We start from the raw sequence: 24,650 nt of genomic DNA, 5'->3' as shown, positions 1-24,650 counted from the left end.
ACCCGTCCATAAGTATTTATTAAGCCCCTACTATGTTCTGGGAACTGTGGTAAGTGCTAGGAATGCAAGAAGGGGCAAAAAACCGCTTCCTGCCTTGAAGGAGCTTACATTCTAATAGGGAGACAAATATGAAAATAACTAAGAATATAAATATTATATTATTTCTCCTCTCAGAGAAGAAGCAGTAGTTGGAGGAGGGAGCAGAAAAGGATTCCTGCAGAAGGTGAGATTTGAGCTGAGTTTTATTCACCCTCCTCTTTTTATAGATGAGAGAAGTGAGACCCCAAAAGATATATTGACTTGTCCAGGGTCTCACAGTCTTCTGACTCCAAGTCCAGTGCTCTCTCCATTACACTAGTAGTTCTTATTTAAGAGTTTTAAGAAGTTCTCCATGATAGTCCAAGGGTCATTAAATTCTTTATTAGTGACTTATGCAGTAAATAATTGTTAAAAAAAATTATGAGTAGTACATTAAATGGAAATTTATAACACAGTTTTGTTATTGTTGAAAGGGATTCCAAGGAACAAAATGATTTCGGAAGCATTGCATTACACCATGGTACTTGCTTAGGAAAGGGACTAATTAGTCCAAAGACCTCATTTTAAATGAGGAAATTGAAGTCCAGAGAGGAAATGCACTCTTATCACTGTCCCTATCATTGATAATAAACATTTATTGAGTATTCATGCATACATAAATGTATTAAACCCTGGAGATTAGAAAAAAAGAATCATAAGATGGTACGCCAGATAGACATCAGTTCTTCAAGATGAAGCAGCTGAGGATCAGTGGGATCCTATGAATTTCCTAAGGTCAGGGTCAAATGTAGCTGCCTATGGGAAGTCGGGGCAGACAGAAGTAAGCATTGGGAAAGAGGCTGAGGTTGATGGGGTTGCCATCTAGGCGGATGTCTTCAAGGGCCTTTCTGATATACTTGAGGTCCTGAGCATCACAAAAGGTGTCTTCAGGAATCATCCGGATGCGGTTGTTCTGAGAAAAATAGAATAAGTGAGAGTTCTAGAAGGTTTAGAGGTTTACAAAATGCTTTCCTGGTGAGGTAGGTAGTGACACAAGTCTAATTACCCCTTATTTAATATCTCCATGTCAGAAATAATGCCCTCCCTTTTGGAATCTCTATTTTCCTTTAAGGTTTTCCTCAAGAACCACATTACTTCTGTCATCTGGGAAATAAGTCTATATTTTATATCTACTTATCCAGGTTTTCCCCTCCTAGACTGAAAACTCTTTGGGGATAGAGCCTGTTTGTTCTTCCAAGGTCTATCCCAGCCCCCCTCCCTCCAGATGTCTATAATTCTAATTTGCTTCCTTTAAATTTCATCCAAAAATCCCTTTTCTGCTAGAAGCCTTTTTCTTGTAATCTTGGCACCTTCCCTCTGAGATGATCATCAAATTATTTTGTATATGAGTAACTGATTTGTGTGGGGTTGGGTGCATGTTGACTCTCCTACTAGACTGAATGTCTTTTGCTTTTCTTTGTATTTTTAGCCCTTAGCCTAGTGCCTGGTATGTTTGTTAACTTGAATTGACAAAACTCAAAGAAAACTGGATTTAAGTCTGACTACTTGGTCACTATCTTGCTGTGTGAGGTTGGGTTTTGTTCCTTTCTTTCAGTTTCTCTAGTTGTATAATGGAGAGAATCCTAAAAATAAAGATTGATGAGGGAGAAGAGAAGTGTCTCCCCTCTCATCTTCAGTATAATGGAGAAAAGAACAACAACAAAAAAAAGACTGATCATAGAATTAAGAGGCCTGGATCTGAATCTTGGATGAGATCAGATTGATGGATTTGGGGGGGTGTCCCAATTAATGAGCCTCCTACCCATCATTCATATTTGCTCTGTGTTTCTTTCCTGAGTCCTTGCTAGAACTATGAATTCTAGTTATGACTTAATTACTGGCTTCTCTGTCCCTGCCTCAGCCCAAGGCTCCTTTGTTGCCTCTGTTTCTGCCCAAGATTTTTTGTCTTCTTCTTGTCCATTATCAGTGCCTATTGCTCCAGATCTGCTTGAGGCCATCCTTGCCCTTTTACTTCACTTAAGTATCAGGGTCTGCCAAAGACTTAATTACCTGTTATCAGCACCTGGGGTCTTCTTTGACATCCAAAAGCCCTCTTTAACAAGCATATTTATAACTTAATTGTAAGTTCTGTCCTTTCTAACTATCCCTTAGTGGCCCCAACTTTTGACATCTAGACCCACTTCAAACAGATTTAATTATTTATCAGAGATCATTTTTTCTCCCTTCTTCCTTCTTCTCTTCCTATCAACACAAGAATATGCCAGATCCTCCTTTGCTAGAGCATCTCCCACCTCTCAGCCCACTGTGCCATCACAGTGCCCAATAAAATTCCTACTTGCCTAGGAGAGAGCCTGAGTCTTGTGAATTCTCACAGACATCCTATGCCAACCCCTAATATTTCTTGGGGTATAAACACCAACTAGTTTATTCAACTTTCCAGAGCCTAAGTGTCCTCATCTGTAACTCAATTCAGTAAGTTTCTATTATTGCTCTTTTTGTGCTAGGTATACTGACATAGTTACAAAGGCATACAATGGGAATGCAAAAACAGAAAGAAAATAGTGTTCCTCCCCTCAAGAAGTGTACATTCTATTGGAGGAATACAATTTGTGCACAAGTAAGAAAACACAAGGAAAAGTCAAAATGATACAAACTGATTTGAAGAGGGAGAGAAGACTGCTAATGACTCTAGGGATCAGGAGAGAGCGCTACTCCATCTACAGTGGAAAGTAGGAAAGAGACATGTGAAAAGGCAATGCTTGGGTTGGGCAAGAGAGAAAAGTTCAGATTATGCAAAGGTAGAAGAGATGAAATGTCCTATTATATAGGAAATAGGTCAATTTGTAACCAAGTAACCAAGGGAAGGATTTGCCCTTTGGGGGGTGTGGGGGGCTAGGAGTCAAGTCTAGTTGATGAGTTAAGGTCAAGTTCCTACTATTTGCCTGGGCACTTCACTAGGAGCTAGATCCTGTTCCCCAAGCAGATGAGCTAAAGTTCAGGTAAAAGATGATTTAATAGAAAGGTGCCTTTCGAGGACAGCCTAGCCTACCTTATTGTCTGCTCCAACCTGACTGAAACCCTAGGAATTCCTTCACCTTTATGGGGTGGAATGGGGAAGATGGGCTTCTCTCTCTGCAAAGTAACAGGAGAATAGAGAGAGAGAGAGGTCCTTTATTATGTTGCTTAAGCGTTCCAGTCTTTATATCTCATTAAAGCACCTACTGCTTGTACTCCTAGGTTCCAATTGATTCATTGCATCAGATCTGATTCTGGCTAGAAATAATGACTATGCTGAATACTCCCTCTCCTTTCTATTCCCAGTAGGGCCCGTTTCCATGGGAGTCTCTCTAAGGGGAGGAGGAATGGGTTGTGATTCTGAGATTGTATTGGGCTGACTCTTGAGTTCTCTGATCTGAGGGAAATGGGGAGCAGAATTAGGGGAGAGATAAAGATTAAGGTCAGAGGTAAAAGGAGACTGAGGACTCCAGCTTTTATTTTCCAGGAGCCAGGCTTGTTCCCCAATGTTTCTCACAAAGGACTCCAAAGTCAGGAATAGATTCAGTGAAAACTTGGTCATTGGGATCTTAGGATTATAGATTTAGAGCTGGAAAGAACTCTTGGGGTTATTAAGCCCACTCCATTTATTTCATAGATGAGGAAACTAAAACCCAAAGAAGGGGAGGCATGCCCAGAGTACAAAAACATCCAGTTGTACTCGATGCTCAGTTTGAATCTAAGGGTTTCTGACACCAGTTCTGCAGTCTAACCTAATACTAAAAAGCTAAGTGATTCAGAGGATAGATGGTTGGAATTAGAAGCAGGATCAATCTGAGTTCAAGTCCTACTTTGAGACATTTATTAGCGCTGTAACTATATTCCAGTCACAACCTGACTTGGGTTATCTTTCTGTAAAATGGGCATAATAATAGCACCTCACTCACCAGACTATTGTGAGGATAAAATGAAAATAAAAATACAATGCTTTGTAAACCTTAAAGTATGATTTCAAAGCTAACCCTTATTATCTTATGGTTTTTAACCTCCCTCCTGAGGTAATTTCCATCCCTTTTACCTTGCAGTCCTCTTTCGGGTCACATTTCTATTGCTCTTACTTTCCCCTTAATCCCTATAGAGTAAGGCCCCAAGACTACCTGAGGGATGGGCTACTTCCTTCTGGAACAACTATGCCACCAATCAGACTGTCCTCAGATATACTCCCAGAGGAAAGGGACTCAGGAAACAGATTAGACAGGTCTGTTCCGTACAGGATGTTATTCATGGGAACTGACAGCATGAGGGTTCAGGACCATATCACAGACAGAGGCAGGAAAGGGCCAGACAAGATGGATATGAGGGAAAACCCTGCAGGGACATATGGGAGAACAGAATGGAGAAGGAGGAAGAGAAGGGAAAAGGAGGAGAGGAAAGGTAGAAAGAGAAAATGAATTAAGTGATGGAGAGGAAAGAAGAGAAAGGGGGAGAAAGGATGGGGTGAGAAAGGAATTGAAAGAAGAGGGTGTGGCTTAGCGGGGAGAAAAAGAATTAGGAGAGAAATACAGGAAAGATTTTTTAAATAAAAAAATTATTTTATTCGTGTCAGGGACTCCCCACTAAGGAAACACTCTACCAGTACAGATCTGCATTACTGAGTGTTAAAGTTTAGAGTTTTCAGGGACATTCTTCAATATAGATTGGGGGTGGGGTAGAATTTTAAGGTTTGCAAGGCACTTTACATGTCATCTCCTTTGATCCTCACAATAACCCTGTGAGTTGGATCCTCATATTATCCTCATTTTGTAGGCAACAAAACTGATTCGAAAAGACTTTCTCAGGGTCACACAGCTGAGGCAAGATTTGAACTTGGATCTTCCTATTTCCAAGTCCAACATTTTATCCACTGAAATTCCTTGACTGATCAGTGATATCTAGATGATACCTCAAGATTTCAGATAATAGATATAGAAGGGAGAAGGGAGAAATAAAAGGGGGGAAATGGGAGAAAAGGTTAGGGGAGAGATAGGAAGAACTAGGAAAAAGATGGGGGGGGGGGAGGAACAATAGAACAATTACTTAGAGTTTATCTCCACAGAAGGAAAATTAACCATCTTTTATACTCTTTGATTTTTGAGACCCCTCATTGACAGAAAATTCTTTCATTTTCCAATCTAATTCTCTCCTTCTGTGAAGTCTCACCTGCAAGTGTAGGGAACGAAGACTTGTAGGCAGGGGTACAGGGATGTATTCCAACTTGTTATCTGACAGATAGAGAAATTGCAGCTTCTTCAGCTCCTGGAGAGATAAAGAGAAGTTGTGCCCTGGGGACTGATTACCAGATTTTAATGGATGATGCCAGGGAACATTAAGGAAACTTGACAGTTGCCTACTATGAGGTCTTGATAGGAAAGAAGGTAGTGTCCTTCAACTAAAGGGATTTTTCCCAAGTTACATATCAAAGGTCCTCTTAAACACAGCAACTTTGGAAGTAACCAGAAGTCATGGAAGAAACACAATTAGTCTGGAACATATTTCCAAGTGCTTGGGGGCAGAGCAAAGGAGTCCTGGAGATGATTGGATAAAAATGGTATTAGATGGTCTGAGTCAGGAAAACGGTATGTTCCAGGGTTGCCCCAGGAGGATGACAGTCTCTGTTGCCAGGTTTTGTGTGTCTGTGTGTGTGTGTGTGTGTGTGTGTGTGTGTGTTATTGTTGAGGAATGAGAGCCCAGGGTGTGACTCACTCCGAAGCTCATTGGTAGGATCCCTGAGCCTTGGAGGTTGTTGAACTGAGCATCCAGTATCACAAGACTACTAGGGAGGCTGGGCAGAAATACCAGCTTGTTCTCAGAGATGATCAGTTCCTCCAGGGCAGGTAACAGGAAAGCATCATCTTCAATGGTGGAAATGCTGTTACTCGAGAGGTCAATCCGCTTTAGTTTTTCTATTGAAATATAGAAGAAAGGAATGTTATGTGTAGTTGATGAAAGTGGGGAGCAGGGAATGGAAATGAGCTGCCTTTCCAAACCTTATCTGTGATCTTATTTACCTAGAGTCACTGGGAACACAAGGAGGATGCTGACCACCTCTTCTCCATCTCAACCAAGAACTAAAGCAAGGAAAATGGGTTTCATGTAGGTAGGTAGGTAGATAGACAGATAGGAAGGAAGGAAGGAAGGAAGAAAGAAAGGGAGGTAGGAAGTGAAGGAGGGAAGGAGGAGGGAAAGTGCTTCTATCACTGCCTCTAGACTCAAATATTACAAATCCTGTATCTATTTTGACCTTATTTTAGTAGACGGTGTGAGATGTGGGTCTATATATCTAGGTCTTGCCATACTATTTTCTAGTTTTCTCAGCATTTTTGTTGAATATTAAATTCTTATTTCAGAAACTAGTGTCTTTGGGTTTATCAAACAGTAGATTACAACACTCCATATTCTGGAATCTCTCCCAGGATGGATTCCTGACTGTTCAATGTAGTCCTACCCAGAGGCAAAGACATATGAATTTACATTTCTGTAAAGCTTCATAGGTTTCTGAAATATCCCTCATACCACTCCTGTGAGAGATGTAATATGAGAATTATTAACCTGACTTTGCAGATGAGGAAACTAAGAAATGGAAAACAAGACAGTTAAGATCACAGGACATATAACTGGATGGAACATTTAGAGATCATCTAGTTCAAACCCCAAATTTTACAGTTAGTGAAACTGAAATCCCATTATGGAAAGAGACTTGCCTAAGGTCATTTACTAAGTGGTAAAGGAAGGTTTTGAACCCAATTCTTCTGACTATAAATCTAGTTCTATTAATATTACATCGCCAGAGTCATTAATCACTGGGACTAGAACTCATGTTTTTTGGCACCAAGTTCAGTGGTATTTCTTGAATGTGATTCTCCTATCCTGACTCTGGGCACTTTCACTGACTGTCCTCCATGCTTGGAATGCTCTCCGTTCTCATCTCTGCCTCCTGGATTTCCTGATTTCCTCCAGGTATCACTAAAATTCCATCTTGTACAAGAAGCACATTTCCCTTTATTGCTAATACCATCACTTTGAGAGTATCTTCAATTTATCATAACTAAATTTATCTTGGTTTGCATGTTGCCTCCCTTTTATAAACTGTGAATTCTCTGAGGGTAAGGAGTGGGGTTGGCTTTTCTTTTGTATCCTCAGCACTCAGGACAGGCCATCCAGTAGGTGATTGATAAATATTTGTTGAATTGTTATGTTGTCTGTGCCATATTTCCCACCTAGCTACTTTCCTTTGGATTTTTCCATCATGACATATGGCAGCTAGGTAGTACAGTAGATAGAACCCTGGGTTTGGAATCAGGAAGATTCATCTTTCTAAATTCAAATCTGACCTCAGACATTTACTAGCTATGTGATCCTGGGCAAATCATTTAAACCTGTTTGCCTTAGTTTCCTCATCTGTAAAATGAGCTGGAGAAAGAAATGGCAAATCAGTATCTTTGCCAAGAAAACCCCAAATGAAGAGTTAGAAATGAAACAACTGAACAACACAATTTCTGTGCTGAATACTTTCTCTTTCCACTCTCTGTTTTTGGCTCCCTATCATGTGCTCTCTCCCCATTAGATTGTAACCTTATTGAGGGCAAGGACTGTCTTTCTTTTTCCCTATTTGTATCCCTAACACTTAAAATAATGCCCCCAAAATAGTAAACACCTAACAAATGTTCCTTCTGACTCACTGCCTGGACTTGGGTCAAGTGTGCCTGTTGAAGTTGCAGTAGAACTCTGGGAAATATCTCTAACTTCCCTGTGCCTGAACTTTCATCTCTACCCCTCAAATCATTCCACCCCCAGAAAAATAGAATTAATACTATTCCTGCTTTTCAGACTTTAAAAGACTTCTGGTAGAATGAAGGAGAATAAGTGAATAATACAACCGGAGGCATTCAGGAAGAAATATTCAAGAAAACCCTATACTACTCATTTTACAGAAGGAGAAGCTAAGCCTTGAGTTAGGGGGAAAATAGTGAAGTTCTTTGTCCCAGTATATTTGACTAAGACAGAAAAATGGAATTAGTTCCCTTCCCATCCACTTCTGCTTCCCTCTCCTTCTCACATCCATATCCCCAAATGCCATACTTAGCCCTTTGAAATCTGCTGACTGGATCCGGCTGATCTGATTAAATCGGGCGTAAAGGTAAGTTGTCTCTTGGGGCAGAGGGGGAATGTGCTCCAGGCCAGCATCATCACAGTACACAGAGGTGCCAAGGCACACACAGACCAGACAGGTGGGCCATCCTAGGTCAGACAGAAGGCCAAGAGATGAAGAATAAAGGAAACCCATTTGTAGAGCCCATGCAATGGACCTTACTCCTCTCTCTTTCATTCATTCATTCATTCATTCATTCATTCATTCAACAAGCATCTCTTTAGCAGCCACTTTGTACTAGTCTCTATTCAAGGTCAGTATAAAGAGAAAAAAGTATGCCTCATAGGGCTTATATTCCACTAGAATTTTTCTTGGGAGAATCCCAGGACTGATGCCATTGCTGTCTGTTCCAGCTGCTCCAGGGACTATTTCTCTGGATTGTCATTACACCCCTTTCTCAGTGCTGATGCTTCTGCTATGCTTGTGTCCATTCCACGTTAGTCTTTACTGTGTTGACTTTACCACTACCAGATCCCTTGTCTTTGCCAGCTAAACATTCCATAATCCCCATCAGGAGAAATTATTCCGAAGGAAGGTTCCAAAAAGGCTATGATGAAGGAGACCTTCTGCAGGAGACACTTCTTGATCCTGTTAGCTGATAGTGCTTCACCTGCTAAGGGTTCCTTCCATCTATTTTGTATATATCTTCTAGATACCTAATGATGTAAACTTCTTGAGGGCAGGGACGAATTTTGCCTTTTCTTTGTATCATCCACACCCAGCTCTGTGTATAGAACTTAATGAATGCTTTTTGACTGAATGATTGATTCCCCCTCCCCCCAGTCATTCTTTGCCACTTTCCTCCTTATTGCACAATGACAAGTTTCTGGTCACCAAGAAAACCATAGCTCAGATATTTGAGACTGGCACATTCAAAGTGGGAAGGGATGGAAAATTAATAAGAGAATTAAAAGCTAAAAAGTCATTATTCCCCAAGTCAGCTGCTCCATTTGCCATCACCCCCAAGTGATAATCATAAAGTTATTTATCTTTCTTTATGGGTTTTTAATTGTCACTAATATAATTACAATTCATTCCTGTTATTTTTGTGCCACTGTTAATTAAGCCTAGGTGACTTTGTTGGTATTTCTTACTGATTTCAGAGTCTTTTCTGACCTCTCTCTCTCTCTTTCTCCCTCCCTCCCTCCCTCCTCTTCTTTTGTCTCTCTGTCCCTGCCTCTGTCTCTCTTATTTCTGTTTCTTTCTGTTTCTTTTCTCTGTCTTCTCTTCTCTCTTCTCTTTTTCTTCATCTCTGTGTGTTTCTGTCTTATCTCCTCTTCTCTTCCTCTCTCTCATCTCTCCTTTGTCTCTGACTCTATATCTGTGTGTCTTGTCTCTCTTTGTGTATGTAACTCTGCCTCTGCTCTGTCTTTTTGTTCCTGTCTTTGTCTCTTTGTATATGTCTTTCTTTGCATGTGTGTGTGTGTTTTTCTTCTGTCTATGCCTCTCTCTGTATCTGTGTCTCTGTCTCTGACTCTTTGTGTATGTAACTGTCTCTTCTCTCTTGTCTTCTTGTTCCTATCTGTCTCTCTGTGTGTATCTTTCTCTGACTCTCTTTGTCTCTCTGTGTCTGTCTCTGCCTCTCTGTCTCTCTCCCTGTCCTTTTTTTTCCACCTTACTAACACTGGCTCAGTCACTGCTAATGACGACTTCAATTTTCCAACTTTTCCTTACTCTGTCCTACTATGACAAAGTACTCACTCTGGGCAGTCAGCAAGCTAAGTAGATTAGATAAGGAAGAGTTGGTGATTGCAGTCCACGTCCTTGGGGCCATGGTGGCCATCACTGTCTTGGTGGATACACTCGTGGTTGAAGGGGCCAACGTGCCCAATTTAGTCTGAGTCACAACACAAGTGCCAAACAGAAGTGGGGAAGGACAGGCAGGACAGATTAAAAAAGAAAAAAAAATAAAGTTGTATTGATGTTCTTTGTTTTTATATCAAAGTCCTTTCTGGATATTTCTCCACCCACTTGTTCCCCTATAATAAAGGAAAAAAAGTGTGAAAGAAAGCCAACTGACACAGTGACTGCTTTTGACAGCACATTTAACTTATTGAACCCCTAGTCCCTTACTTCCCCAAGAAAAGGAGGCAAGTAAATTTCCTGATAATTCTCCAGGCTATGATTGGTTATTATACCTACACAGCAGTAATTCTTTTAATTTACATTATTGCAGTGATTGTGCATATTGTTGTCCTGTTTCTGCCTACTTCACTATGTATCTTCCTATTTTTTTCCCAAATCCCTCAGTCATTGTTTCTCAGGGTGTACTAACATTCCATTCCTTTCATATGTCAGAATTTCTTCAGCCATTCCCTAATTGATGACTTTCCATTTGTTTCCTTTTTTTTTTCAAGGAGAGTAGATTGTGTCCAAGAGGAAATTCGTGCTCATGGAAGAGAAGAGGACTTCTTGGACCAGGGTGAGAGAGGCAATTTTTTTTAAATTTTTTTTTGAGAGGCAATTTTTTAAAAAATAGCTAAAATTAATTAATTAAACACCTAACATTTTTATCATGCTTACTGTATATTCTAAGCACTTTATGATTATTGTCTTATTTAATGCTCACCAATAACCTAGAGGTAGGTGCTATTATTATCTCCATTTTATGGATGAGGAACCTGAGGTAAACAGAAGTCAAGTTTCTTGTGATATAAGAAGAAAGACCCAATAACCATGTTTTTTTTTCTTTTTTTCAGCAAGGCAATTGAGATTAAGTGACCCAGCATCACAGAGTCAAATGTCTGAGGTTGGATTTGAACTCATGTTCTCCAATCTCCAGGATCAATGCTCTATCTACTGTGCCACTGAACTGTCCCTCCATATTCATTTTCAAGTGTCTGAATGGATAGAAATAATAATAATAATAATAATAATAATAAATTAGAAGTTGGGGGGAGAGGAGAAATCAGGTGACCTTCAGCTCCCTAAAAATAAGTACCAAAGAATAAGCAAAAAGGCTTTAGACCAGAAAGAATAATACATTGATATAACACTACACAGTTTATCCAGCACATCCCTCACAACAACCCTATGAAGAAAGAAATTCCACAATCATGGCATCCATTTTGTAATTCCAGAAACAAAGGCTCACAGAAATATGTGACTTGCACATGGCTACACAGCTAGTAGATGCCAGAGTCAGGACTCAAATCCAGGACATTGGATCATAGATGTGGAACTGTAAGGGACATTAGAGGCCATCTTAAATAACTCTCCTCATTTTAATAATAATAATAATAATAATAATAATAATAATCTTATATAGCACTTCAAGATTTGCAAAGAGCTTTTCAATCATTATTTCATTTTAATCTTCACAACAACCTTGGGAGAGAAAATGCTATTATTAATCCTGTTTTATAGATAAGGAAACTGAGGCAGATAGATGTCAAGTGACATGCCTAGTGTCATACACCTAGTAAGTATACAAAGCAGGATTTAAGCTTGTCTTCCTTACTCCAGGCCCAGCACTCTCTTCAATACAACATTCAGATGATATAGCTAAGGAAACTGAGACCCAGAAAAAGAAAGTGTCCAAGTTCACACAGATGAATGGACAATACTGAGATTTGAAATTGGGCTTTTTAATTTCAAATCTAGTACTCTTTCCAGTGTACCACAGAGTCTTTCATTTAAAAAAAATCAGACAGGAAAGAAAACTAAGACTAGATGAAAAGAAGTTGTGACATCTCCTTTATTGGGCAGGAGAGGAGACATTTTGCACCACTCATTGATCCCCAATAAGATAAGGTATGCAATTCTACTTGAAGGCAGAAGTAGAAAAAGATGGTCACTAAATTTGATAACAGATGACAAAGTAAATAAGGGTTCCCTATTCTCTAGTTACTGATTCTAATCTAAGGTACTTAGCCTTCAGAGACCTGAAAAGAACTCTTTTATTGCACAGAATGGGAACCAGAGGCCTATATTAATGACATTGTGAGCTGGGGAAGGTAGGCAAGCATCTTTTATCTCAGGCCTAGACAGACTTGACCCATTGAGTCCCATCTAGGTGAGTCTCACCTTTGGAGTCAGGTCTCTGTAGTCACTCTTTATGGTTTGATCTTCATAGTTACTCAAATCATAATTATCCAGATTTGGGTCATAGCTCCCCAGCTCTAGATTGTTGTAGTCTGTCCTTTCATCTCGAGGTTGCTCCTGCTTTCCCCCTCCATCTGCCCAGGTTGGCATAGTCTCCATCTCCTGTATGACCAGAGCCATCAGCCCCAAGAGGGTAGATAACCTCATGGTGCTGTCAGTGGGGAAAGGGGAAAGGAGTGTGAGGATCAACTCAGTTAAATATAATATAATTCAAAATGAGAAAAAGAACTATAATATTTCTTGAGCAACAAACATAGCATGAGGAAGCAACCCTTAGATTCAGAAAGACCTGCTTCTGATTTAATTGACTATATGGTCATAGTCAAATTACTTATCTTCTCAGTGTCTCAGGTAGTTCCCTGAGTTTAGGAGTAGGTTTTCTGCTTCTATGGAGGATGTTTCCACTCTTGGAAATCCCTAGCCTATCTAAAATCCATGTCTGGATAAGGTTCCCCTCTTCCACCTCCCCACCCTAAAAAAGCACAAAGTGCCAGGTTAGCATTGGGAATCCACAGTCTGGTGTAGAGACAAGTTCATAGTGGGAACAAAGAGAACAAACCTTTATTGAGATCCTGCAATCAACCAGGCACTAGGTTAAGTGTTTTCCAAAAATCATCTCATTTAATCCTCTCAATACTAAACATTAGGCATTTTTATTATCCCCAATTTATAGTTGAGGAAACTCAGAGAGACAGACTAAATAACTTGGCCAGGATCACACAGCTAGAAGTATGAGAAGCAAGATTTGAAATTCGGGTCTGGCCCTTCATCTAGCTGCTCATTGGATACTTAATAAATACTTGTTTGTGGTTATAAAGTTATAAAGACAAAAGTGAAACAATCCCTCTCCTCTAGGAGAGATAGTAAGAGGTACCTTCCCCCTTAAACTATATATATATACATATATATATATATATATATATAGGTTAGGGAACACCATGCTCTAAGCACAGACACAAAGTCTCTTAAACTTCTCTAGCCTCCCCACACACATACATACATTCACTCATTCATACCCTCAGGCATGTTATCATTGTAGACACACTGATAGGTGTAAAGGTCCACCATCATTTTTTCTAGAATTTATAGATCTTCCTCCATCTTCTCCCTGAGGTGGTCCATAAGAACATATATTGATGTAAGGAGGCCATTATTTTACAAATGAAGAAACTTAGGGCAAGAACACTGTGATTTGCTCTAGTTCACGCAGGTAGTCAATAATGGAGGTAATATTTAAACTTAGTCCTCTAATCTCAGATCTAGAGCTCTTTCTATTGTGCCAAACCATTTCTTATAGTGGTGTGGATGGTGTAAGTAGTGAACTCATTATCTACTCTGCCTTGCTTCACCAAACCACCTAACATAAGCCATAGTCCTCAGGTTACCATTGAGAGTCTAGGGGTGGCTAGGTGGTGCAGTGAATAGAGCACCGGCCCTGGAGTCAGGAGTACCTGAGTTCAGATCTGGCCTCAGACACTTAATAATCACCTAGCTGTAGTTGTGTGGCCTTGGGCAAGCCACTTAACCCCATTGCCTTGCAAAAACTAAAAAAAAAAAAAAAAAAAGAGTCTATACCCCTTGTTGGGGAAGCAGAACTTGGGTATAACTCTAGCTGAAGCCTACAAATACAGTATCTTCTCATCATGCAGTATTTCCTATTTTATCAACATAACTAGGAAACTGGCCCTAAGTGTGAGTTCAGTAAGTTGTCCTGAGGATCTGATCACCATATGTTTATCAAGCTGTATATGAGATCTGGCTCATTTCTGTCAGCAGTGTTTGAGATGGTATATCTTGCTGTTGCCCTCTGTTAACACAAAATCTGGAGAATAGGAATTCCATTCATTTGGTGTTCCCCCAGGTCTATGACTAACAAAATTCTTCCTGCTCCCTTCAGTACTGTATAATTAATACATCATCTGGTGATGATAACTGCTGTTGATAGACTGTAATTTCCTTAAAAATGTGGACCATCTTATCTTCACCTTTGTATCTATAATCAACAAGCATTTATTAAATGCAAAGCTTAGTACATAAGTGTTGAATAAATGTTTAGAGTATGACTGATGAGGCAAACCACCTTCCTTCTTATGATCACTCTCCATTATCTCAATCTTGCATATTCTTTTCCCATCTCATTCTTTCTTTCCAATTCCCTATACCCTCTGAACTTTTTGCCCTCAAAAACCTTTCCTTCATCCTTTTACATTCCTTACATCTTATTGAATTCAAGAATTCTGGTTCTCTCTAGAAGATATCGCATCTCTGACCATTTTCTCTAGTACTCGGTAGTTCTCTGATATTTCCTGACACTGGGCCAGGAGAAGGAATAGGTATATTCCATACTCTTGACTGCCACCCTAAGGCTATACATTTGCTGCAATTATTCTATGACCTCTCCTTCTTTTAGTTTCATTCCATTCATCTATTTTTTTCTCCCAGGTTTCAACATAGCTTGATGAGTGATTCATTAATTGTCTCCATTTTACTGGTCCCCAGATCATTCTCTCTCCTTCCTCAGTGAGTTCAATCTACTTTTTATACCAAACTCTACATTCACATTTGGGAAGTTCAATATACTCATTGATGTTCCCTAGAACATCTCAGTTCTCCAGTCATCAGCCTCTGTAAATCCACTTCTGCTGTGCACTAGAATGTTCATGTTTTGGGTCTCAAGATCACCCATAGCTAGGTTACTTCCATGATCTCAAACTATGACTTTTTTGGTTACAGTCTCCTGCTTTTTTATCTTATCTCCCTCCTTATCCTTCTGTTTTTGCCATCTTTCCCCAGCACTGAACACAGTACTTGCTTCTTTTTTTATTTTAGGTTTTTTTTTTTGCAAGGCAAATGGGTTTAAATGGCTTGCCCAAGGCCACACAGCTAGGTAATTATTAAGTGTTTGAGACCGTATTTGAACCCAGGTACTCCTGACTCCAAGGCCAGTGCTTTATCCACTACGCCACTACGCCACCCCACACAGTACTTGCTTCTTAAAAAAAAATGTTTGTTGATGACTTTTCTTCCACTCCAATCTTCAGTGTCTCCACCACTCCCTATTTTCCTAGTCCATCATCTCTGCTGTGGCTTCACTTTCCTCTCTTCCCAGGTTTAACCATATAACTGGTAAGCTTAACTATATGTTATTCTCTAGCCCTGATTCTCCTAGCCCATTGCTATCATTGTTCATACTTTGCCAAACCCCACCATTTGCCTTGCATATTTTTAATGTCATTCTGAAATCTGTTAAAGACTTCTGTTGAGTCCACTACAAATTAAGACACTCTAATTCAAATGAGTCCTTGATTGACTGTCTAACCCACTCCCAAGGGGCAGCTAGGTGGCAGTGGATAGAGTGCTAACCTTGAAGTAAGGAGGACTAAGTTCAAATTACAACTCATACACTTACTAGCTGTGTGACTTTGGGCAAGTCACTTAACCCTGACTACCTCACATCTAGGACCATCTCTGGGTATCCTGGGCCATATCTGGCTACTAGACACAGATATCTTCAGAGGAGAAAGTGAGGTTGGTTACTTTGCACAGCACCTCCTTCACTCAAATCCAAATTTACTTACATGTCATGGCATCACCTCCCTGATGTCATGAGCTTCTTAGAGAATGAAGGATGAACATTATTATTATAACACACATCTTGCAGTGAGAAGTCATTCATTTATACATTCAATTAATCGACTATAATTTATTAATCACCTACTCTCTACTCAACACCACATTAGACAATGGAGATAAAAGACAAATACAAGATAAAAATTATTTTAACAATTCCTGTACTCAAAGAACTTAGATTTTATCAAAAAAGATAACATGAACATATGTAAGCTTATGTAGAACAGATTAATACAAGATAAATGGAAGGTAGTCAGATCCAGAGGATACTAGCAGCTAGCAAGAGGATGGTAAGGAGAAAAGCATCACACAAAAGTAGTGTTTGAGTAGTGGTTTATTATTTTCTTTTAGGTTTTTTTGTAAGACAAACGGGGTTAAGTGGCTTGCCCAAGGCCACACAGCTAGGTAATTATTAAGTGTCTGAGACCAGATTTGAACCCAGGTACTCCTGACTCCAGGGCTAGTGCTTTATTCACTGTACCACCTAGCCACCCCTTGAGTAGTATTTTAAAGGAAATGAGGGGTTCTCTGAGGCTCAGGTGAGAAGGAAGTACATTCTTGACTCAAGGGATGTTGGCTAGGGAAAAGGCATAGAAAAGGAAGAAAGAGTATTATTTTGGGGGAACAGAGAGAATGCCAGTCTGGCTGTAGAGTATAAAGAGGGAAGTAATATTTAATGAGGATGGAAGTAGAGCTTGGGGTCAAGTTTTAAAGGCAGTAAATACCAAGCAGAGGAGCTTAGATTTTATCTTAAGATATTCAGGGAAGGAGCATCATGGTCATATGTGTGGTTGAGGAAAATTGCTTTGGCAACTGGGTAGATGAAGGGTTGGGATGGTTTGAAAGTTGAGACAGGGTGACAGATCATAAGAGCAGTGAAATAGTCCAGTAAAGAGGTGATGAAATCTAAACTAAGGTAAGTAGCTTCAAGGTAAGTAGCAGAGAAAAGGGGTCAAGTGTGAGAAGTGCTATCAGTAGAAACTGCAAGATCAGTAGAAACTGCAAGATTTGGCTACAGATTGGGTATGTGGGTTGAATGAGAATCAGATATCAAGGAAAACAAACCTAGAATACACAAAGAATAGCATTTTACCAAACAGAAATCAGGAAATCTGATAGAGGAGAGGGCCTTGGGTAGGGAGGGGGGAAATGATTAATTCTGTTTTGGACATTTGAGTTTGTCTCAGGACATTTGGTTTGAATTGATTAATAGACAATTGATGATGTAAGGCAAAGGCTCAGGAGACAGATTGAAGTTGGATTTATTGATGGTGGAGCTGTATAAAATGAGTTGATCATGAAACCTACTTTTTCTGACCCTAAGCCTCCACATCTTTTCTCTTTTCTACTCTGCTCTCTTACTTCCTACTTTACTTTATTTTAATGTAATTTTATTTTTCCTTTTCAATTACAAGCAAAGTTAGTTTTCAACATTCATTTTTATAAGTTTTTGAGTTCCATATTTTTCTACCTCCCTCCCCTCCCCATGACAGCAAGTAATCTGATATAGGTTTCATGTATAGATATGTAAAATCATGTTTAAAATATTTTCATACTAATTATGTTGTGAAACAAGAATCAGAACTAAAGGGGGGAAACTTTGAAAAAGAAAAAACATAAAAAGTTTTAAAAGTGAAAATAGTATGTTTTAGCCTGCATTTAGACTTCATAGCTTTTTCACTGGATGTTTATGATATTTTTCGTCACAAGGTTTTTGAAATTGTCCTTGGTCAATAAACTGCTGAGAGGATCTAAGTCCAACATAGTTGATCATAATGTGTACAATATTCTCCTGGTGCTACTTACTCCATTCAGCATAAGTTCATGCATGTCTTTCCAGGCTTTCTCAAGTCTAGCTCCTCATAATTTCTTTCTTTCTTTCTTTCTTTCTTTCTTTCTTTCTTTCTTTCTTTCTTTCTTTCTTTCTTTCTTTCTTCCTTCCTTCCTTCCTTCCTTCCTTCCTTCCTTCCTTCCTTCCTTCCTTCCTTCCTTCCTTCCTTCCTTTCTTTCTTTCTTTCTTTCTTTCTTTCTTTCTTTCTTTCTTTCTTTCTTTCTTTCTTTCTTTCTTGGTTTTTGCAAGGCAATGTGGTTAAAGTGACTTGCCCAAGGTCACACAGCTAGGTAATAATTGTCTGAGGTCAGATTTGAACTCAGGTACTCCTGACTCCAAGGCCAATGCTCTATCCACCGCACCACCTAGCTCATTTCTTACAGAATAATAGCACTCCATCACATGTATATACAAAAACTTGTTCAATCATTCCCCAATTGATGAGCATCCCCTCATTTTCCAATTCTTTACCACTATAAAAAAGAGCTGCTATAAATATTTTTGTACATGTGGATCCTTTTACGTTTTTTATGATCTTTTAGGGATACAGACCTAGTAGTGAATGGTATTGCTGGATCTAAGGATATGCACAGTTTTAAAGCCCTTTGTGCATAGTTCCACATTGCTCTCCAGCATAGATGGATCAGTTCACAACTCCACCAACAGTATATTAGTGTCCACCTTTCCCATATCACCTCCAACATTGGTTATTTTCCTTTTATGTAATTTTAGCCAATCTGATAACTTCCCACTTTACTGAGAAAATTGAGACCTGTAGAGCCTGGCTTCCAACTACCTTTCCAGACAATACTCCCCTTCAAGCACTCTGTGTTCCAGCCAAACTGGCATATTGTTATTTATTCTCTTGAACTTAACATTCTATCTCAGGTCAATGGCTTTGCATAGACTTTGTGCCTGGAATGAACCTCTACCACAATCCAATTCTTTTCTTTCCTTAACAGCTCAAGTCATTTTTCAGTCATGTTTGATTTTTCATGACTTCATTTGATGTTTCTTGGCAAAGATTCTTGAGTGATTTGCCACTTCCTTCTCTGGCTCATTTGGCAGATGAGGAAACAGGCAAATAGGGTTGAGTTACTTGCTTCAGGATCATACAGTTAGTAAGTGTCTGAGGCTAAATTTGAACTCAGGAAGATGAGTTCCCTGATTCCAAGCCTAATGTTCTATCCATTGCTGAATCAATGCCTCAAAAATTCACTTATACATGGACTGGGAATCAAAACCGCTAAACTTCCCATGTGAGAGGTAACACTCTATCTCCTAATATGAAACTTCAGATTCCCAGTGAATGTCCTCTTTTGTCTCAGATTGTATTGTATTTAAACCATCTGTTTGCATGTTATTTAAGTTCCTTGAGGGCAGGATTGATTATTTCATTTTTTCCTTATTGTTTGTCCAATAGCTAATTTGGTTCGTAACACATTAGTAGGTCTTAATATGTGTCTGATAAACTTGATTTTTTGGAATCGTGCCCCCCCATAGCCCACTCCAATTTCCATATCTGCAGGAAGAATAAATATCTTTCACAAATAACTATACTCATGCAGATAGAGTACACTCTTTTTTTCCCCACTGGAAATGATGAGTTTTATGAGTCTCATCAACTCCTGCTATATAAGGTATACTAGAGCAATACATTTAAAATTGAGTAGGACCAAGGAGAGATGACATGGATGTAATTAATATTGTTTGATAGAATAATGTCACTAATGAAATTAGAGTTCTCATTTTGCACCTAACTATACTACTCTGGGACAGCTTTGATATCTCCATTATACCCTAAATTGGGAACTTCTCCCTTACCCCAGATTTTTAGCTCAATATTATATGTTCAGTAGAGTACACTCTTGCCCATAACAGCCATAGACTCTGCACAGCTGAAAGTCAGGGTGGATAGTAGATGTCATCTAACTCAATTTCCTATTCTAGGGAGTGTTCACTGTATTCACTCAAATCCTTGCAGTCACACTCACACCTACTTGTAATCTCCAAGTATACCCAGGATCCACTTTATCTCTCTCCACTCAAAAGACAGACAAATCCACATGAAGAAGATATTCTCATTAATTGTGAAATGGATTTAAAAAAAAATTCACACCAATCAAAGGAAGGAAAGAAGCATGGAAAAGGGAAGGAAGGAAAGAAAGAAGAACAAAAGGAAGGAAAGACAGAAGAAAGGAGGAAAGGAAGGAAGGAAGGGAAAAAAGGGAGGAAGAAAGCATAAAAGTATTTATTAGGTACTTACTATGTGCTAAAAATGCAAAAACAAACAAAATGAAAGCCAGAGTCTACCCTCAGGAAAGTTACATTCTAATGGAGACAAGTAATCACTAACTTTTTAAAGCATTTATTATATAAATTATATTATATACTAGGTACTGTATATGCTAAATATTAAGGGATAACAAAAGAGGCAAAAGTCAGAGGTTTTAGAATTTTTCAAACATCTTAGACAGAAATGGACAATGCTAGTTACAGAAGAAAAACCAATCCTCTCAGTACAAGAAGGAGCCTTTTAAGAATAGAATCTAATCTTTCAATAAAGGAATCCTCATCCCTGCATATCTGGGAGTCTGTGTCTATATCTCTACACATATCTCATGGTATTTTAGAATTGTAGGAAACCATACATATAAGCCTCTCAAATGTAGCTAGATACACATTGTAACTCTCTACCACTATTTAATGGAATTATGCACACCAAAAATATGTATATGCACATCCAAAATATTTGCAGATATACCCAGACTCTAATGAACAATACATATAGACATTGCCACATACAATCATGCAGGCAACAAGCATTTATTAAGGGCTTCTTAGGTTTCAGGGGCTGTGCTAATTATACAGATATAATAAACTCAGAGTTAGGATTCTGTGTATCTATGAACACATGTGTGTCTTGGTTTAGGTTGAATGTCTTCATTCTTCATATGTGATCAGGTATATTTGGAATGTTGTGTATGTGATTGGGTATGGGGTTACATATTGTTAATGTATACTAGGGTGACTCACATATATAGGACCTGGGACATGCATACATCCTTCTAAGGGTTGAATATCTATATACCCCCTAGGGACCTAGTCACATTATACAAGACAGTCCATCAATAAAGCCAGTCATGAGAAAACACAAACTTGGTCCCTTACTTGTGGTCCTTTCTGGGTCAGCTCCATCCTTTGCCTCTCTCTTTGCCATCCTCTCCTTTCCCAGACTAAGTTCAAATGATCTTAAGAAAACCTTAGAGATAGAGTACATAGTCCATCCTGTAGCATGTACCCAAGTAGCAATAAACTTAGAAAAAAATCTTTGCAGTCTTACTCAATTCCCCCTCTTTAAGACAACCTCTTTCCCTTTTCAAACTAAAACTAGATACCCCCCAAACCAAGAAGGATCACAGCCTACCTCTCCTGGCTTTTCAGCTCTGGACTGGAACCGATGAATTAGGATTAAAAAAAGTTGACTGGGTGTGTGATTTGGGGTTGTACAGAGAGACCAGGGAAGGAGGGGTCGAAGGTGCCAGTCAGACCAGAAGTGTGACCAATCAGGATTTTTATCACTACACTAGCCAATCAACTCCACTTTTCTAACCACAAACTTTCCCCACCTCCTCAAGTCCCATGAGATCTCCTATCATTCCTCTACTTAATTGGAGAGAATTATTCTCTCTGTCTCTGCTTCGTGTGTCTCTGTATCTCTTTGACTGTCTCTGCTCTCTCTGTGTCTATCTTTAACTTTCAAATGGGGCATACACTTTAGAGCTAGGACTCAAACGAGAGAGTAACCCTCAGAGTGGGTTTTGCTTGAGATTGGGAGGATCCTACATCATCACAGAGCTAGAGACAGGCCGTCCCAAGAAGTCTCATGCTTCTCATTTTCTCTGTTGGTTTCCTTTTTTCTTTTTGTTGTTGTTGTTTTGTGTGTGTGTGTGTGTGTGTTTTGCAAGGCAATGGGGTTAAGTGGCTTGCCCAAGACCACACAGCTAGGGAATTATTAAGTGTCTAAGGCCAGATTTAAACTCGGGTCCTCCTGACTCCAGGGCTGTTGCTATATCCACTGCGCCACCTAGCTGCCCCTTGGTTTCCTTTTGAAAACATTCAATTCTTGGGTTTCTCTCAAATCTGGAAGTTTCAAGGCTGCTCCATCATATATCCTGAGACTAAGAAAAGAACTAGATGATTGTAGTAAGCAACTGTTACTGAGAAGTGCAGAGACACTGATCTTCCCTAACCTAGAAACTGTACAGAAGGAGCCTCTAATTCTGAGAATTAACACAACTCCTGAAAGGCCTGGGATTAAACATAGAAGAGAACAGAGCAGAGACAATCATAAGGCAGACAGTGAATGACTAATTTTCTTTTTCACTAAGAACAGAATGAGACAGAATAACCTATAATGGCAACAGGGAAAATTCATGTTAAATGCTAAGAAACACTTACTGATTGGATATGCCTGGAGAAATCGCAGGGAGTTTCTGAAGGAGACCTTGCAGTTTTCCTTCCTGAAAGCCTTTTGCTTAGGAAATATTTCATTTGACCCATGCATCTCTTCCTTTTCCTTCCCTCCCCAGTTGCCCTATACCACCTGATTCCTATCTAGGAGAGCTGAAATGATCTCCAAAGGCTCACAAGCCTATAGAAAGTGCTTTGTAATTTTTAAATGACCTCCTCTATCACTTTACAAACCTTTCCTGGCTCTTCCTGGGAGCTTATCATAAAATTTCTGAGTTGGAAGGCATCTTAGGGATCATCTAGCTGAAACTCCTTATTTTCTGGATGAGCTGCCAAAGCCAAGAGGTGGAGGAATTTGTCCAAGGTCATCTGACTAGCTAAATAGTGATAGAACTGGGACTAGAAACTGGGGCCCCTGTTTTCTAGGCCAAGGAGTTACCTCCAACACTTCGTTTGTTCTCGGAATGCTGAACCTGGATGGCTGGGAACCCTCTAAACACATGGTCTGTCAACTTGATTGGAGGTACCAGCTGGCTTGGGAAGGGACTTAGCCTGGAATTGAATCTGGTAAGGAGGGTAGCATGATTCCTTTCTGATTCTGGAGGTTTCTGTTGGGAAGGACTGGCCATCATGGATTCTCCTTGAGCTGAGGAAAGGAACTAGAGGCAGAAGGAAGGACCTGCAGCAGCAGCAGATGGCTGGCTTGGCAGTCATCTTCTCTCCCACGTTCTTAATAGCATTCCTTTCTCTCTCTCTCTCTCTCTCTCTCTCTCTCTCTCTCTCTCTCTCCATACATACACACACACACCCTTTCTCAGTGACACACATACCTGACCATGTTCCTTGCTCTCTCTCATATGTCAATGTGCTCTTCCTACTGTCTTAATTACTCTTTCCCATACACTCAAAAACGAAGACACAAATTTGCTGCCACACACATATACAGCCACTAACACAAGCAAACTCCCACACCCTTCTTGCAATTATCCAAAATCTGACAAAATCTCATGGTCTCTCAAATCTACACACACACACACACACACACACACACACATGAACACACCCTCAAAAATCACGGGGGGGGCTGTGTGTGTAGAAGAGAAACATGTATATGTAATGACACATGCATGTGTGAGAAACAGCTGACCTTACCCTAGGAAACACTGACCCTACTAAACATGAGGGCCATGGGGCAAGAGGTGGAAAGGGTAGTATCAAATCCAGAGCTCTCATTAGGAAGGATAGGATCCAAGATGATGGACCAGAGGTGGCAGCCTGGAAGGAAGTTTGGCTCACTGCTCCAGTCAGGTGCCCCTCTGAAATAGTTGTTCTTTAAGCTTGACCCACTTTCCCTTCTCATTCCAATCCTGCTTTCCTGAATCTAATTCCTTCAGGTTTCAGATCAAGTCCTATCTTCTACAAAGAGTCTTTCTTTGTCCCCGTTTACATTAGTGCCTTATTTTTGATATTATCTCTAATACATTCTGTCTGTATATACCATTTCTACAGAGTTGTTTTCATTTATCTCCCTTGTTAGAGTGTAATGGGAGCTCCAGAGATGATTTTTACCCTTCTGATTAACATAGTTTTTGGAAAATAGTAGGAGCTTGATTAATGTTTGTTGGTTTGACTTGACTTGAAATGGGGTTGGGGGGAATATTTAGGATCCTTCCTGCCCTTTGCACAAAAGAGAGGCAGTCTCTGCTTTTGATAAGAGAGACTGAGTAGGGGCCAGTGGTGAGAGAAGCACACAGATATTTTGAGATAAGACCAGAATTCCCCCAGTTTTTATGCTAAAGATGCTACACTGCTATTCTATCCTCTGGGTAGGAGACCCAATGTCTCCTATCTCTAGAAGGGCCCTTTCCACTTAACAGAGCTTCCAAGTCATACTAACCTTCTTTGGACTTTAAGAATCATTGTAATCCACCAAACAATATGGATACTCTATTTCTGGTTTTGTTCATTGATTTTTTTTCAATTGGGTTCTTTCTGAAGAAATGACCCCATAAAGAAAACCAATCTAGCTCACCCCTACCCAGGATTTTCCTCTTCTTTTCCACTTCTTGTTCAGTTACAGGAACACTGAACTGCTGGCTTGAAGACTTCTTCAGCAATCTGCTGGTGCCATTAGCCCCATTCCTGACCTCTAGCTGGTCCAATTGTTTCTAGTTCTACTTTCCTTCCTCCATTTCTCCATTTCTTCCTTTCTTCCTCCCTCCCTCCCTTCCTTCTTCCTCCCTTCCTCTAGATTCCTCCCTCCCTTCTTCTCTCTCTTCCTTCCTCCATCCCTTCTTCCTTTCTTTCCTTTCTCCTTCCCTCCCTCCTTCCTTCTTCCCTTCCTTGCTTCTTCTCTCTCCCTCCTTTCCTTTCACCCTTCCCTCCCTCCTT

The 24,650-nt window shown here is 39.8% G+C and overlaps 1 protein-coding gene across 1 annotated transcript; it reads right to left on the bottom strand.

Moving 5' to 3' along the window:
* Window positions 1–541: 541 nt before the first annotated feature.
* On the bottom strand, window positions 542–24,504 carry OPTC (opticin). Its single transcript, XM_074222417.1, has 7 exons — window positions 21,214–24,504; window positions 12,248–12,476; window positions 9,923–10,058; window positions 8,152–8,310; window positions 5,776–5,975; window positions 5,233–5,328; window positions 542–991 (listed from the first exon to the last, which is right to left on the bottom strand). Exons 2-7 carry the CDS (start codon window positions 12,470–12,472, stop codon window positions 821–823), a joined length of 987 nt encoding a protein of 328 aa, XP_074078518.1. The 5' UTR covers window positions 12,473–12,476; window positions 21,214–24,504; the 3' UTR covers window positions 542–820.
* Between the last annotated feature and the right edge of the window lie 146 nt (window positions 24,505–24,650).

This window comes from Macrotis lagotis, chromosome 2, assembly GCF_037893015.1.
Source record: "Macrotis lagotis isolate mMagLag1 chromosome 2, bilby.v1.9.chrom.fasta, whole genome shotgun sequence".
In the NCBI taxonomy this organism is placed as follows: domain Eukaryota; kingdom Metazoa; phylum Chordata; class Mammalia; order Peramelemorphia; family Peramelidae; genus Macrotis; species Macrotis lagotis.
Note: the sequence above shows the minus strand (reverse complement) of the source record. Positions and strands in the feature narration are given on the sequence as shown.